This window comes from Staurois parvus, unplaced genomic scaffold (genome assembly GCF_062004578.1).
Source record: "Staurois parvus isolate SC_StPar_1 unplaced genomic scaffold, SC_StPar_1.0 ptg000422l, whole genome shotgun sequence".
In the NCBI taxonomy this organism is placed as follows: Eukaryota; Metazoa; Chordata; class Amphibia; order Anura; family Ranidae; genus Staurois; species Staurois parvus.
The window spans coordinates 555,331-572,109 of NW_028318218.1; the positions used below are offsets into that span (position 1 = coordinate 555,331).

At 40.7% G+C, this 16,779-nt stretch overlaps 1 protein-coding gene across 2 annotated transcripts in view; it reads left to right on the plus strand.

Moving 5' to 3' along the window:
* CNTN5 (contactin 5) overlaps positions 1 to 16,779 on the plus strand; it is a 607,120-nt gene that overhangs the window by 509,243 nt on the left and 81,098 nt on the right. For both annotated transcript variants that reach the window (XM_089687252.1, XM_089687253.1), the window contains exons 16-17: positions 11,635 to 11,705; positions 11,873 to 12,107. In XM_089687252.1, the coding sequence (XP_089543378.1) occupies positions 11,635 to 11,705; positions 11,873 to 12,107 (306 nt within the window). The remainder of the gene's footprint in view (positions 1 to 11,634; positions 11,706 to 11,872; positions 12,108 to 16,779) is intronic.

The following is a 16,779-nucleotide window of genomic DNA, read 5'->3' on the forward strand; positions in this document are numbered from 1 at the left end:
TGGTATTAGTTGGAAGAATAGTGGCCCATCATTGGTGTTAGTTGGAGGAATAGTGCCCGTCATTGGTATTAGTTGGGAGAATAGTCCCCTATCGTTGATTTTGGTGGATGAAATAGTGCCTTATTGTTTGTGTCAGTAGGAGGAAAAGTACCCTACCATTAGTGTCAGTGGAAGAAATGGTGCCTCGGGAATATGTGAGGGAAGCAGGTGGGAACTACTTGGAAGTATGGGAACTTTGATTGTTTAGAACAGGCCCAGCATATGGCTATGCAAGAAGTAAATAAAGTTGCTGCAATTATGTGTTGGTACCCCACACTGACGACATTCTACTTTCTAGCAGATTTATGTTTTTGTTAAAGTGACAGAAATACTTTGAACATCATATACTTTAGTTTCCCTTTAAGCTGCTCTAAAAAAAAGAACTCTAAAAATCTAACATATTAAGTACAAAATATATAAATAGCACCTTAAACCAAGGGCTAAATAAAATTCAAATCAGCGATATTTAGTATAAGGTCAACAGGAGACCTGGCTGGCAGCAGATTATGCTTTCAATTCCTAGTTCTATTCCTGTGTTAGTTATGGTAATTCAAGTTTCCTCCAATATTGCAAAGATTTTCTCTCTTTTTATTTCTGCACTTTTATTTGGGCTTGCCATCTGTACATCTGTTCTGAACTGTCAGGAAAAGACGAAGCAATATGAAATGTTGTGTCGTTCCTGCTTGTCATTAGAGTGAGCCGGCCTTCTTTATGTACCTCATTATAAACAATTAATATGCAGAAGGCTCAGAATATACTAATTATGTGTCAATATGCAAGTTTTATAACTGTATGAGCACAGTGATAAATTATACTGATAGTTACACACTACAGCTGAATGATACGATCTGTATGTTGGTATAAAACCAGCAGCGTCTGGCTGAGTAATGTGGAAAACGCAACCTCATGATCAAACTCATTATTAATAAACATTTGCGGCTGTTACAGATTTATCTGAGTAAAAATGAAACCGAAACTCAGACTTGATTTCAGAATTCATTAGCTGTTTAGATGAATGCCTGTGTCAGAGAGATAATGTTTATTAAAAAATAAACATTGCAATTGAAAAATAATTTGAATCCTGATATGACAAGTTACTGTTTATACCTAAAATTGACCTTGTTAAAGGGAAGCTATTGTGTATTTTCAGTCAGTGCATATTTACATACTTACACATTTACATAGTTTTTAATGTAGAGTAGAGTTTGGGATGTCACATTTTTACAAATATTAGTTATTGTATTAAATATAGAAATTTGTAAGTTAGTCAATAAGGGGAGCTGTGCATCTTACACATTTGACATCTCTGCATAAGAAGATATCTCATCAGACAAATCCTCTGTTCCTCCTGTACTTCAGGACACAAAATATTTTGATAGGCACTGTGGATGCTAAGCTGGAGAGGTCGACAGCACTGTCCCTACTCTATCCACATGTAAAAAGCATGCCAGGTCTCTGAGCCAGGGTCTTAAACAGACTCTGTCTGACCCAAGATGGATACCAAAATCCAATCACATAGCTGCCCCCTGTGACAAAGGAAGCCATAGAGGAACTAGGCCCCTCTTGACTTCCTCTTCCTCTGCAATGTCACTGCAGTTGAGCACCACCTGCAATGGAGAAAATAGACTGCATCTGCCTACACTGTGACCCATTTTTAGCCTGCTGTTGAGTGATGTCACAGAGCCGATCCAGGCTCTGAAAAAATCCCAACCACCCAGGTGTCTGGACCAGCAGCTGGCTCAATCTCTGACAGTCACCAGCTCTCTTCTCACTGAAGAGAATCAAGCAATCAGTGCTCTTTGATCGCTCTGTTTTCAGTCTTACTGGCAGGGAATTGATGCAGCATCCACCTAGGTGAGTATATTTTTTTTTACTAAATTCCATACTTCTCTTTTAAAGAGGACCCATATTACAGAAACCGTGCCCCTAAAAAATTACTAGTCGCTAGTACTGCCTGTGGTATCCCTGCAGCTGATCTTTCCACAATTATTGACTTACCATGGCTTGCTTCATGCTGTGCCTTTGTGTGCTGTTGGATATCTTGGTATAGGTAGGGCTTTGCTTTATGATGTCATAGGTGCCCCTCTGATTACTTTTTTGTATGTCTTTTTTTGTGGGCTAATATTCAAGAAGCAGCAGGAAAGGAGGAGGAAGCACAGGTCCACAGAATAAATGCAGTGGCAGCAGGGAGAGCTTTCCATTGCTAGTCTCCAGATATAGCTTTCTCTTCAGTAAGGAGAACAGTCAGCAGCACAGCAGTGACATCACCAAATATCATTCAAATTTTTGCAAGACTAGCAGCCAGAGGCAGCCTCAGATGATCTCAAACTACCTATAAGCTACAGAACCTGAAAGATATTTTTCAGGGGAAATTCGAGGCAAAAAGTACATTTTCAGGGTTCTGTTTAATTTCAATTAACATTTCTAGATGTTCCCTAAAATATAACAAATCCTAATTTCTGAGTTCAGATACACTTAGGCTTCGTTCACACTAGTGTGATTTCATTGTGACCTGAATCACATGACAAAGGAAATCACATTGTTTTCAATGGTGCTTGTTCATATCAATGCATTTCAACACAGTGCAATTTTAGAAATGGTTCCTGTACTACTTTGGTACAGCATGATTTGGGCCCCATAGAATATGCACACTACTTCAAAGTAGCACCCAAGTTGCACTACATAATCACACTGAATCAAAATCAGATCACAGCAGTGTGAACCTAGCTTTTTCCTGCAATGGCAGCAAAGTTTTTAGATTGTCCTCATTGTTTTTCTTTAGTCTTCAATAGTGTATCTAGTTTTCAAGAAAATATAATCAAACATAATAACTTCATAGTCAAGTTCATGTGACTTTTATATTTTTACATGCTTGCTCTTCAATAGTTTTGTAGTCTAGGCTAGCACTAGAGTCAGTAGATTAGCTACTACAATGGCTGTGTTTAAAGTGATACTAAATGTAATATTTTACATTAAAATTACCTGCTTTGAGCAACAATATTACACAAAGTGATCCCTTACCTTCTCTTAGGTGGTCCCTATGCTATGGCTCCTGCTCCTCTCAGAGTCTCCTTTAAATCCTGGAGGAGTTGATAGTGGTGCTGCAGCTGGGACAGTGCTAGATTGGTGAGAGGAGCCAGGTAAGCATTTAGGGATGGGGGTGGGGGAAACAGATAATGGGATGTTTTTGACCTTAATGCAGGAAATGCATTAGGGGAAAAAAATGTAAACTTTATAACCACTTTAAAGTTAACCTGTGCCAAAGTTATGCCACTTAGTGCCTATTCACATATACGTGGATTGGATGAGGTTTGAACCGCATCCAATCCACATGACATGTGAAAAAACATTGCTTCCTATGGTGCCTGTTCACATATGTCTGGTGCACTAGCGGTGCAAATTAAGTGCGGATTCATGCAATTCTGGCACATTTTTCATATGGAAAAATACATGAAAAATGTACTTGGCTCAGTGGTTAAATTTGAAACTTGACTGCTTCCTGCCTGGACAATGTACGGGTGCTCTGTTGTTACAGGAGGGGCAAAAAAGTATTTAGTCAGCCACCAATTGTGCAAGTTCTCCCTCTTAAAAAGATGAGAGAGGCCTGTAATTGGCATCATAGGTAGACCTCAACTATGAGAGACAAAATGAGAAAAAAAATCCAAACAATCACATTGGCTGATTTGGAAAGAATTTATTTGCAAATTATGGTGGAAAATAAGTATTTGGTCACCTACAAACAAGCAAGATTTCTGGCTTTCACAGACCTGTACCTTCTTCTTTAAGAGGATCCTCTGTCCTGCACTCATTACCTGTATCAATGGCACCTGTTTGAACTTGTTATCAGTATAAAAGACACCTGTCCACAACCTCAAACAGTCACACTCCAAACTCCACTATGGTGAAGACCGAAGAGCTGTCGAAGGACACCAGAAACAAAATTGTAGACCTGCACCAGGCTGGGAAGACTGAATCTGCAATAGGCAAGCAGCTTGGTGTGAACAAATCAACTGTGGGAGCAATAATTAGAAAATGGAAGACATACAAGACCACTGATAATCTCCCTCAATCTGGGGCTCTACGCAAGATCTCACCCCGTGGGGTCAAAATGATCACAATAACGGTGAGAAAAAATCCCAGGACCACACGGGGGGACCTAGTGAATGACCTGCAGAGAGCTGGGACCAACGTAACAAAGGCTACCATTAGTAACACACTACGCCGCCAGGGACTCAGATCTTGCGGTGCCAGACGTGTCCCCCTGCTTAAGCCAGTACATGTCCGGGCCCGTCTGAAGTTTGCTAGAGAGCATTTGGATGATCCAGAAGAGGATTGGGAGAATGTCATATGGTCAGATGAAACCAAAATAGAACTGTTTGGTAGAAACACAACTCGTCGTGTTTGGAGGAGAGAGAATGCTGAGTTGCATCCAAAGAACACCATACCTACTGTGAAGCATGGGGGTGGCAACATCATGCTTTGGGGCTGTTTCTCTGCAAAGGGACCAGGACGACTGATCCATGTACAAGACAGAATGAATGGGGCCATGTATCGTGAGATTTTGAGTGCAAACCTCCTTCCATCAGCAAGGGCATTGAAGATGAAACGTGGCTGGGTCTTCCAACATGACAATGATCCCAAACATACCGCCCGGGCAACGAAAGAGTGGCTTCGTAAGAAGCATTTCAAGGTCCTGGAGTGGCCTAGCCAGTCTCCAGATCTCAACCCCATAGAAAACCTTTGGAGGGAGTTGAAAGTCCGTGTTGCCCAGCGACAGCCCCAAAACATCACTGCTCTAGAGGAGATCTGCATGGAGGAATGGGCCAACATACCAGCAACAGTGTGTGCCAACCTTGTGAAGACTTACAGGAAACGTTTGACCTCTGTCATTGCCAACAAAGGATATATAACAAAGTATTGAGATGAACTTTTGATATTGACCAAATACTTATTTTCCACCATAAGTTGCAAATAAATTCTTTCCAAATCAGCCAATATGATTGTCTGGATTTTTTTTCTCATTTTGTCTCTCATAGTTGAGGTCTACCTATGATGCCAATTACAGGCCTCTCTCATCTTTTTAAGTGGGAGAACTTGCACAATTGATGGCTGACTAAATACTTTTTTGCCCCACTGTACCTGTATGATCTCCCAGAAGTGCACGCTACACATGCCCCTTGGGGTGCACAGCAGTGATCTGTTACCACTGTATATGTGGGACACAGCCAATAATAGATCACAGTACTGTGAACAGTCCTGGTACCATGTGATTGCTATGACCAATCACAGCAATCACAGTTACAGTAGTAAACAGGGCATTCATTCATGAGGCCTTGCTTGCTACTGTGTGATCGCTGTGATTAGTCACAGCGATCACGATACCAGGAAAAACACAGCTGCCCTGTACCATATGATAGCCATTACCAATTACAGTAGTAAGCAAGGATTACATGAATGAAACCTGTAGAAAGGCGATCATCACTGTAATAAGCAATCAGAGTGTAAAAAAAAAATCCCTGATCACCTCTCCTCCCCCCAGAGTAGTACAGTGTCTCTATGGTAACACTGCACTGCTCTGGTGACAGTGTGTAACTAAATGTAAATTAATAAATACAAATTGTAACATATATATATATATATATATATATAAATATATAATTATTATAATAATATATAATTATTATTTATTTTGCCAGATTAGGTGCAATGTCACTATGGTGATATCATCTTGCTGTGGTTGTAATCATGTGCAATGACTGGCTGCTCTGATATCAATGTTTGTCAATAACCCAACCATTATAATGTCACCATAGTGCTGCCTGCCAGTGTCCCTAGTCACCGCCACACCAGTCAGTGTCCCTAATCACCGCTTGCGATCCTGGTTCTTCACACTCCTGCGTGGCTTGCTATGGGGGCACGTGTGCATGCTCACCCCTCACCTGGCTCTGTGTATCCATAGACACACAGAGCTCGTCTTGGCCCCACCAGCTCCCACTCCTGTGTCAGAGCCAATTAGGAGGAAGAGAGCTGCTGTTCTTGTGAACATCGCTGGACTGAGATCGGGCTCAGGTACGGAGCTGCATACTGAAGGTCTTTTACATACAGACAATGAATTAAGGTAAAAACCTTCAACATTTGGAACGACTTTAAATCAAAACAAAGGAGAAAAATACAGTATTATGTATGCATACACGTCTTTATGTGTTTAAATGCATCTATACTCAAGAATTTTACTGATCATTATGCAGGAATTTTTCTCCTAGAAGACACTTGTGTAATAATATCAGTGAAATGTCTATGGCTGTGTGAATGAGCTTAGCCTTGGAAGGAGTTTACAGGTGACTCTGAGAATCTGAACGAGGAGTCGGAGATGATCTGGGAATTTCTGATAATTAGCCGACTATGGTAAGCCCCTTGCTTACATTGATTTATCAGACTTCCTGGATCGGTAAGGCGTTTTCGGGACAAAGGGTACCTATTTTACTCTCGTTAATCGAATTGTATTGATTGGTGGTTATATGTTATGTTGTCATTGTCTACTGCCCATTGGAGTGTTATAGATAAGAAAAGGAAGAATGGTGCTGGTTAACAGGTTATATGAAGCACATATCTGCTGTAATAGATCTAGATGCAAGAGGATATAGGCACATGTAGAGAAGAGAAAAGAAGACTGGCCAATCATTATGGGCATTAACCACTTCCCATCCGGCCCATGTGGATAAATGGCTGGGCGGGAGTGCTGCCAAAGCTGGTGGACGTTTCTAAACATCCCCCCACCTCCACTGCGCGTACCAACACAGATTGCTGTACGGGACCTCTGTGTGAGGTCCCAATTCATGCGATCACTAATTGGCCAATCAGCGATCACATGAATAGTAGTAAACAAGATGTCACTTCCTGACATGATTGCTTCCTACTTGTGAAATCTGTGAATGATCACAAAGATCACATGGTACAAGGCTATTCATAACAGCCTTGTACCATGTGACAAGCTGTGACCAATCACAGCTCGCACAGTATTTCTCAATGGCTGCATGAATGCAGCTGGAGAAAAGGAGAAGTGATTGATTTTACAAACTTTATGGGTATAAAAGCAATCACTGTAAAAAAAAAAATCTCCATCACACCCCACAAGTAGTACAGTGTCACTATGGTGACACTGTACTTCTAGGGTAACAGTATGTTAAAAAAAATACATAAATAATAATATAAAAAAATAAAATTAAAATGTTAAACATTTAAATTTTTGGTTATAAACTAATTTGGGTTATTTTGTTTTGCTAAAAAGATGAATACATTTTGGCCAAGATTTATGAAGAAAGATTATTTATTTGCAAAATTTTATAAGAAAATTTCATTTATATAGCAAAAAAATTTAAAATCCTAGTGGTGAATAAATACTAACATTATAAAGTTTTATCTGTCTCAAAAAATGCTAAACAATTCATATGGGTACAGTGTTGTATGACCGTGCAGTTGTCATTCAAAGTGTGATAGCACTGAAAGCTGAATATTGGCCTGGACGGGAAGGGGGTGAAAGTGTCCCGATTTGAAGTGGTTAAATTAAGTTTTAAGGGAATGAAAGGTAATAAGGTACGCTAAGAAAATGCCCAGTACAAGAGGAGCGCTAGAGAACCGAAGGTGCGGTTCCGCCTATACTGAGCCCCTAGATCAGTGGTCGGCAAGCCGCGGCTCGCGAGCCACATGCGGCTCTTTACCCACTCTAATGCGGCTCTTCTGTGTGCCGGGCGCCTGCTCCCCTCCCTCCTCTCGGTCGGCCGCTCCCCTGCCTCCTCTCGGTTGGCAGCCCCAAAAGTCCGCGCGGACCTTTTAATCCGGATGTGGCTGTCAGGATGTGTGTAGGCGGGGCAGCGTGCCGAACGTGAGGGGAGGGGAGCTAGGCTCCTCTCACAGTCCGCCCTGAAGACCCGAACGGCGTGGGAAGACAGCGAGAGGAACGCAAAAGGTAAGTGAATTGACACGGGGGACTTGGCTTACTAGAAGGGGGGGGGGGAATAGTACTGTGGGGGATGAAATACTATATGAGGGATGAAATACTATATGAGGGATGAAATACTATATGGGGGGATGAAATACTATATGGGGGGATGAAATACTATATGAGGGATGAAATACTATATGAGGGATGAATTACTATATGGGGGATGAAATACTATATGAGGGATGAAATACTATATGAGGGATGAATTACTATATGAGGGATGAAATACTATATGAGGGATGAAATACTATATGAGGGATGAAATACTATATGAGGGATGAATTACTATATGAGGGATGAATTACTATATGAGGGATGAAATACTATATGAGGGATGAATTACTATATGGGGGATGAAATACTATATGGGGGATGAAATACTATATGGGGGATGAATTACTATATGGGGGATGAAATACTATATGGGGGATGAAATACTATATGGGGGATGAAATACTATATGGGGGGATGAAATACTATATGAGGGATGAAATACTATATGGGGGGATGAAATACTATATGAGGGATGAAATACTATATGGGGGGATGAAATACTATATGAGGGATGAAATACTATATGAGGGATGAATTACTATATGAGGGATGAATTACTATATGAGGGATGAAATACTATATGAGGGATGAAATACTATATGAGGGATGAATTACTATATGAGGGATGAAATACTATATGAGGGATGAAATACTATATGAGGGATGAATTACTATATGGGGGGATGAAATACTATATAAGGGATGAAATACTATATGGGGGGATGAAATACTATATGAGGGATGAAATACTATATGGGGGGATGAAATACTATATGAGGGATGAAATACTATATGGGGGGATGAAATACTATATGAGGGATGAAATACTATATGAGGGATGAATTACTATATGAGGGATGAAATACTATATGGGGGGATGAAATACTATATGGGGGGATGAAATACTATATGAGGGATGAAATACTATATGAGGGATGAATTACTATATGGGGGATGAAATACTATATGAGGGATGAAATACTATATGAGGGATGAAATACTATATGGGGGATGAAATACTATACGGGGGATGAAATACTATACGAGGGATGAAATACTATACGGGGGATGAATTGCTATGGGGGATGAATTACTATATGGGGGATGAATTACTATATGGGGGATGAATTACTATGGGGGATGAATTACTATATGGGGGATGAATTACTATATGGGGGATGAATTACTATGGGGGATGAATTACGATGGGGGATGAATTACACTATGGGGGATGAATTACGATGGGGGATGAATTACTATGGGGGATGAATTACACTATGGGGGATGAATTACTATATGGGGGATGAATTACTATGGGGGATGAATTACTATATGGGAGATGTATTTTCAGTTTTAAAAATGTGGCTCTCAAAATAAATTTCAATCATGGTTTTGGCGAGATTTGGCTCAGTTGAAAAAAAAGGTTGCCCACCACTGCCCTAGATAAATGGTTAAACTGGACAGAGATCCACAATGGGTAACAGGGTTACCAAGTTCACGGGGGCTAGGAATCATGCAGATTAAACAGCTAGAGGAACAGCTCTCTATTTGAGCAGGATGGATGAAGGGTGACAAACAATGTAACATTAGACATAAGGGGAAATTTTGATGCTAAATTGTGGAAATTGGTAATTTAGAGTAAAGCACCACAACTAGTAAATTCTAAAACTTGGGAAAAAGCCAAAACAGAGAAATGAGAGTCAAACAGAATACTTTATATGTGGTCCGAGAAGGAAGATGGGATGAGCACTATGGCTGCCCGTTTTATCATAAGAACTGGAGTAAGTTGAGTATGGAATTGTAGTACATGGGATGAAGGGATATCAGAAAACAAAATAAGGAAAACTAATTTAGGCAGGACAATTTTGAAAAGAAAGTGAGAGAATGATATGCATGTGTTGTGAAAAAAAATGGGAAAAATGTTTGAGAATTTAGAGAGATGATCGTGTATGTGTGTGAATGGGTGTGCTAGGCCTTTTGGTCCTACAATCCTTTGTGTGTCTTATAGGTTTGTGTAGATTTCCCCCCTCCCTCCTTTTCTCTTTCCCATGAGAGGAATGTGCTGGGATGAGACATGGCATGGACACAATCATTGATATAACTACAAGTTTTCAAAATATTATGTGCCGGCTAAATTAATCTGATAAACAATGTGATCACAGTAATCATGGTAAAGTGAAGGTTACATTTCAAAGTGCATAAAGTATAAAATAACACAAATTAAATATTCTTTGATAATGATTTAAAAAAAAAAAAAGGGAAATGAGGTAAAACGTCTTCATTTAAGGAGATGTATCTGTGTAATTGAAATTAGGGTGTAATATTGAGATTATCACTCAAGTATTCATTTTTTATATGATGTTAACAATTTTATTCACAATATAGATATATTTTAATTGGTTTATACAACCTTTAGTTGGAAATGGAATATAGGTAATTGGGAAAATCTGTAATTATTTTTATAATTATTATTAGGATTTATATAGCACCAACAGTTTGCACAGTGCTTTGCAATATAAAGGGAGACAGTACTTTTGCAATACAATAAAAAAACAAGAATATGAAGAGGGCCCTGCTCATAAGAGCTTACAATGTAATAGGGTGGATATAGGGTTACTTTAGATTAACATGAGGTGGTTATACTGCAGCTGCCTTAATACTTAACAGAGCCTAGATTAATAGAATACATGAGAAATGTTTCTATAAAAATTAAATCTAAAGGTCCATGATGTCAGAGTAATAAATACAATTATAACCAAGTCCACGCACAATGTTAGGATAGATACCACCTGCAGCCGGGTGTTTTATAGTTTTTTGATCTGGCTGATGATTTTCTGTTCTTTTTTATACAAATTGTTGGTACTTTTTGTTTTTATCTATTTCTGTTTTTGAAATCCAAAGCAGAATGTGTGGACTGTGAAATGATGTGTCCCTTTTCCTTGTAAGTGCAGTGGTAAGCTCATAAAAAATTGGATTTATGGCAGGGGCAGACTGACAACTTATGGGGCCCCCTTGCAATAGGGGATCATGAGGCCCCTGTGCCCTTGCCCAAACTCAAAAAAGCCTATGAAAAAGGTACCAGGGGCATCTCATGGGGCCCCCTACTGACCCCGGGCCCTCGGGCAGTGCCTGGGTTATCAAATGGTCAGTCCGCCCCTGATTTACGGACATCTCTGCATGACCGCACGGTATTGTTATCACATATTATGTTGTGACTTTGGAAAAATATGTAAGATGGAAACTAAGGATTTCTATCATTTAACTAAAACTAACAGCAGAGCAAAGAAAGAGAAATCATAATATTGTCAGGAAAAGATTATCTTTTTTGAACATGATAGTTTCCTTTTGCTCTGTATTCAGCTGTAAATCACCTGAATATACTGACTAACATGCCAAAATAGACTGCAGTCTAATATATTTCACATAGGGTAAGCTAAATCATTCATTTCCCTTTTCTTTATCCTTTCATCCACCAGCCTTATTGATAATAATGGATTTTTATTTTAAGGTTTACTATTGTAGCTTTTTTTCTGTTCTAGTGCCAAAAACTCCCCCAGCAAATGTCAGCGGTGGAAGTGGAAGGCGCCATGAATTGGTTATAACGTGGGAGGTATGTTTATCCTTTATTAAATTTATCTCAGCAATGACCAGTCGAATGCGTTCATTTTATTGTGAAGTTATTCCTTATATTTACTCAACCTGCAATCTCATGTGCGTATGTGGACACAGGACTGTGGTTTCCTTGTTTAATAATAAATAACGCGCTGACTTTTTCAGCCCGTCTCAGAAGAATTTCAGAACGGCGAGGGGTTTGGTTACATCGTGGCATTCAGGCCAAATGACACCAGGGGATGGAAAGAGAAAATGGTGACCTCTTCCGATGCCTCAAAGTTTATCTACAGAGATGAAAGCACGCCGCCGCTCACGCCTTTTGAAGTGAAAGTTGGCGTGTACAATAATAAAGGCGATGGCCCCTTCAGTGATATCGTGTTCATCTGTTCTGCTGAGGGAGGTGAGAGACCTGACGTTATTAATGATGATAGTTAAAGGGGAACTCTGCAAAACCAGAACATTTATTGATGTATAAAGCAGCAGTTGATTTAACTAAATATAAACTGTATTTAAACCTTATTTCCAGGAACCCTGCTAAATACGTAGATAAATACCATGATATATAAATGGGAGCTATTTTATCTGCAAAAAGGTTTGCATATCTGTCCATTCAGTTCTGAGACCTACATAGCTCTGCCCAGGGACAGTGCTAGACTATTTTGCACCCTAGGCAAGACCAGCTGCTTGCGCCCCCCCCCAAAAAAAAATAGATAAATAATAAAAATTAAAAATGGTAGAAAATATTAAATCCACAAAACATGAAACTGTTAAATTTCTTTTAATTTGCAAAAATAAGTGCCATAAGATGCCATCAGCACCAATATTAAAGACAGAATCAGTGTCACTGATGGATTGTATCTGTGGCTGGCAGTGGCAGGGTGACAGTTGGAGTGAGTGGAGGATGATGGATCCACACTCTCACAGATAGCAGACTGAAATTCCCCAGGCAATGGGGGGGGATAAAATGTGACAGCAGGCAGCCTAGCCCATAAACAGAGAGAGAACACCTGAACTGAACGATCCCACACAGTGACACACCACCACCAACACTGACATAGATCAGCAGGCCCAGCAGGCACTAGAAGGCTGTGGGATCGTGATAATGTTATCACTCACTGACACATTGCACATGCATGCATGCCGGGTCACACTAACACAGACACGAGACATCAGAGTCAGCCATTACCTTCCTCTGCAGGGTCAGCTCTGCCTCCACTGATAAATGGGAAGAGAAGGGCTGGAACTCCACAGTGATCAGCAGTCGCCAGCCAGCTTGCAGTAATGGACTGAGTCTGAGAGGAACACTGGAAGGAGCGGCAGCTCAGCTGCTACACTGGCCCCAGAAACCCATCATCTTCCTCTGTCCTTTCTTCCTCCCTTCTGCTGCCCCTCCTCTCAGCTGGAGGATCATTCATGATGTGGTGGCGTCACATACAGAGACAGTGCCGGCCTGTGCTGCGCCCAGTCGCCCCTGTGTGGCAGTGTGACGTAGGTGGCTGCCTAGCTTGCCTAGTGGAAGTACCGGCCCTGGCTCTGCCACACAGCACAATTCTATCTGGCAAGACCTGATACTAATTCTGCTGCTGATAAGTAACACTAAGGCTCTGTTCACAACTGTGTGTTCCCAGAGCGCCCCAAACACATGTGTCACACTTGTGGTGCTATAAATTGTTAATGGAACCCCAAACACAGCAAAAAACACAAAAATTGTTGCGCTCTACAAATGCGATTAAATGCAGAGTCAAAAAACCATGCAAACAAGAACATGGCGAAAAGCTCCAAGAGCTACTTTGCCACGTTTGTCGTGCGTAGGGCAACCCAATGATTCTATGTGCAAAAAACATGCATTTCCATTTGCTATGTGTGAATGGGGTCTAGGGGTTCTTTCATACATGCAGTGTCCTCTGAAGAGTGTTCTGCATTCAAATGATTTTTTAGAGGGCATTTCACAGGTGATGAGGAGGCGTTATATCACCTCCCTTAAAATCTGATTTAACTTTGTAAATGCCGCACTACTGCGCAGCAATCATGGTTTCGGGGCAGGTGTCCCGCAGCCCCAATGGTCTCAAAAGGCAACTTTGGCAAGTGGTGCCTCTTTTCAGTTTCTGTTGCCCAAAATAAAATGCTGCAGCTGAAAAGTAAAGCATCACAGCATGGGAACAACCCTGTCAAACTCTAATATTAAGATTCAGGTGGGTGGTTGGAGGGCAATAAAAATGAGTATCAGTCATCTGTTTTTACTGCTTCCCAGTCGCTTGTGTGAAAAAGCCCTTGCAGGTCTTGCCTTTGACTGGATAGTGAAGGAGAAGCAGAAGACTAATGAGTTCATGTCTCTGTCATTCTGCTCTTTCCCCCTATCAGTACATGAGCACTGCAGCACAACTTTTTGTGCTGCATCTTTATCTTCCAGTCTGAGCTCCGCTGTACAGGGACTGAGAAAGGCTGATGCCAAGTAGAATTCAGGTACCTATACTATTTGTGTGAAAAAAAAAATTATGAATATATTAATCAATACAGAGCTGCATTCATTTGTGTTTGGCTTGAACTTTACCTCCAGATTTTTGTATAACTTGAGAACAGTTCATTTTAATGAGACATACAAAAAAAAGCCTCCATTGTCGCAATGGAGATCCAGCTATCAGTCCTGCTTTACAATTACTCAGCTTCACAATGCCTCAGACCTTGCCTGGTTCTATTATTACCAGTATATAAAGATACAAGGAATTCTCCGAGAAGTCTTGCCATATTGATGGGTATTTAAATCAGAGATTTCTTTATCTCAAGCTTTTTGTACGCCTTCATTATTCATATACTCCCAACAAATATGGCATTTAATCTCTCATACAGGTGTGCCTGATTTCATATGGCTCAACCGCTCCCGAAATGGACACACAATTTTGTCATATAAACAGGGGCGGACTGACAACTCATGGGGCCCCCGGGCAATAGGGGATAATGGGGCCCCTGTGTCCTTGCCCAAACTCAAAAGCCTATGAAAAAGGTACCAGGGGCATCTCATGGCGCCTCCTACTGACCCCGGGCCCTCGGGCAGTGCCTGAGTTTCCAAATGGTCAGTCCGCCCCTGCATATAAGTCATCCTGTGCAAGCATTACCCAACACTTCACATTCACCCGACATAAGGACTCACCAGTACATAGGGCAGTAATCCTTATACCCATTTTGATTTATCTACTATACTCTTTGTATCTACTGGTTAGCCATATACATTTGCATTAAGGATATATCTCAACCAGACGCGTACTTTTGTTTAAACCTATGACCCGTCTGCGAAACGGGATGCTATATGATGTGTCTATGTTCGGACTGTGATCCGTATTTGTATGTATATTGCTATACCTTACTTTCTAATAAAAATATTTTGGAAAAAAAAAAAAAAAATCAGAGAGCATGGTATACAAGCAGTACTGTACAAGTACCTTGACCTTGAGGTCCTCATGAGTAAATACTAAAAATGTAAAACGCTACGAGGTACTTGCTGCTTGTTCAGCCTGGGATCTGTCAGTGTGGATCCATCATTCTCCACTCACTGCAACTGTCACCACTGCCACTGCCAGCCACAGATACAGTCCGTCTGTGACACTGATGTCCTTAATATTGGTGCTGATGGTATCTCATGGCACCTCTTTTTGCAAATTAAAAGAAATTTAGCAGTTTCATGTTTTGTTGATTTAATATGTTCTATTGGTTTTAAAAACAATTTTTTTGGGGGGAGGGAGGGGAGTAGATGGTCTGGCCTAGGGTGCAAAATAATCTAGTACCAGCCCTGGGGTTACCACATGGACTTTGGTGGGTAGGAGCCGTACCCCTCCCTTTATCTGCACATTGGCCTCTCTTGTCCTGTTATACTCTGTGCTGAAGCTGCCTATACCTAAAAATATGAGTCTCAATGCCAGATTCTCTTGCTTAGTGCTAGAAGACAGCATTGAAGACACTGACTGAGCCAACACCTGCCTGCACAGATAAAGAATTTTTTTAAAAGGTAGGCCATAGCCATTAGTGTCTTCAAAACATTTTATTTTAAGCTGAGTATCACTTCAATGTGCATTATTTCAAAGCAAAGCAGTTCATCTGCTTCCATGAAAGCATCTGCCTTATTCATTTTAATGGATCTGGCTCATCAGTGGCACAGCTGTTTTCAGGCTTGCCTAATACAGTAAATCAGTGACAATGCAGCACCACTGTGCCCCTGTCACCCCGACTCTGCATTCCCCGACAATTCCTCCTTGTCACACTCCTCCGTGTGCTTTCCTACTGATCACAGGTGCTGACTTTCAACCATTTCACTGAAAGCAAAGAGTAAAAATTACGTTATTAACAGATGTTATACACTGAGAACATTCCATTAGTATGGATATATCTTTTCATACGTCACCTGACAATTTGTGTGTTCTTTATCAGCTGCATATATATATATATTTATTTATAAAGAATTATATTAAAGAATGAGAATGATAAAAGTAAAGGCAGATGTAAAATGTTCAAAGATAATCCTATGCAGCCAGTGAAGCAGTTGAAGCAAAAATGCAGTTTTGCCATTGAAAAATACATGTGCGTTGATGTGCATCTAATATTCATTTTGTGCATTGCATTAACCTATATTGTGTTTTTATACACATTGGTGTTGCACTCTGTTAAAATGCAGACAGGTTACATTTATGCAACACAACATTATGGTGTAAATCAGGGATATTGAATTAAAATTCAAGGAGGTCCGATCACTAAAATATTCTTCTGGCCGAGGTCCAAATAGGGTGCGCCCATCAGTGTGCCCCCTTACATTAGGTGTCGCCATCAGAGTGCCCCTTTACATCAGGTATCCCCATCACATTGCCACCTTACATCAGGTATTCCTGTCAGAGTGCCCCCTTACACTCAAAGTACCTCTTTCTATCATATTTCCCCATCAGAGTGCCCCTTTAAATCATATTCCCCATCAGAGAGCCCCTTCCCATCACATGTGCCCATCAGAGTGCCCCTTTACATCATATTCCCCATCAGAATGTCCTTTTCCATCACATGTGCCCATCAGAGTGCCCCTTTACATCAGGTAT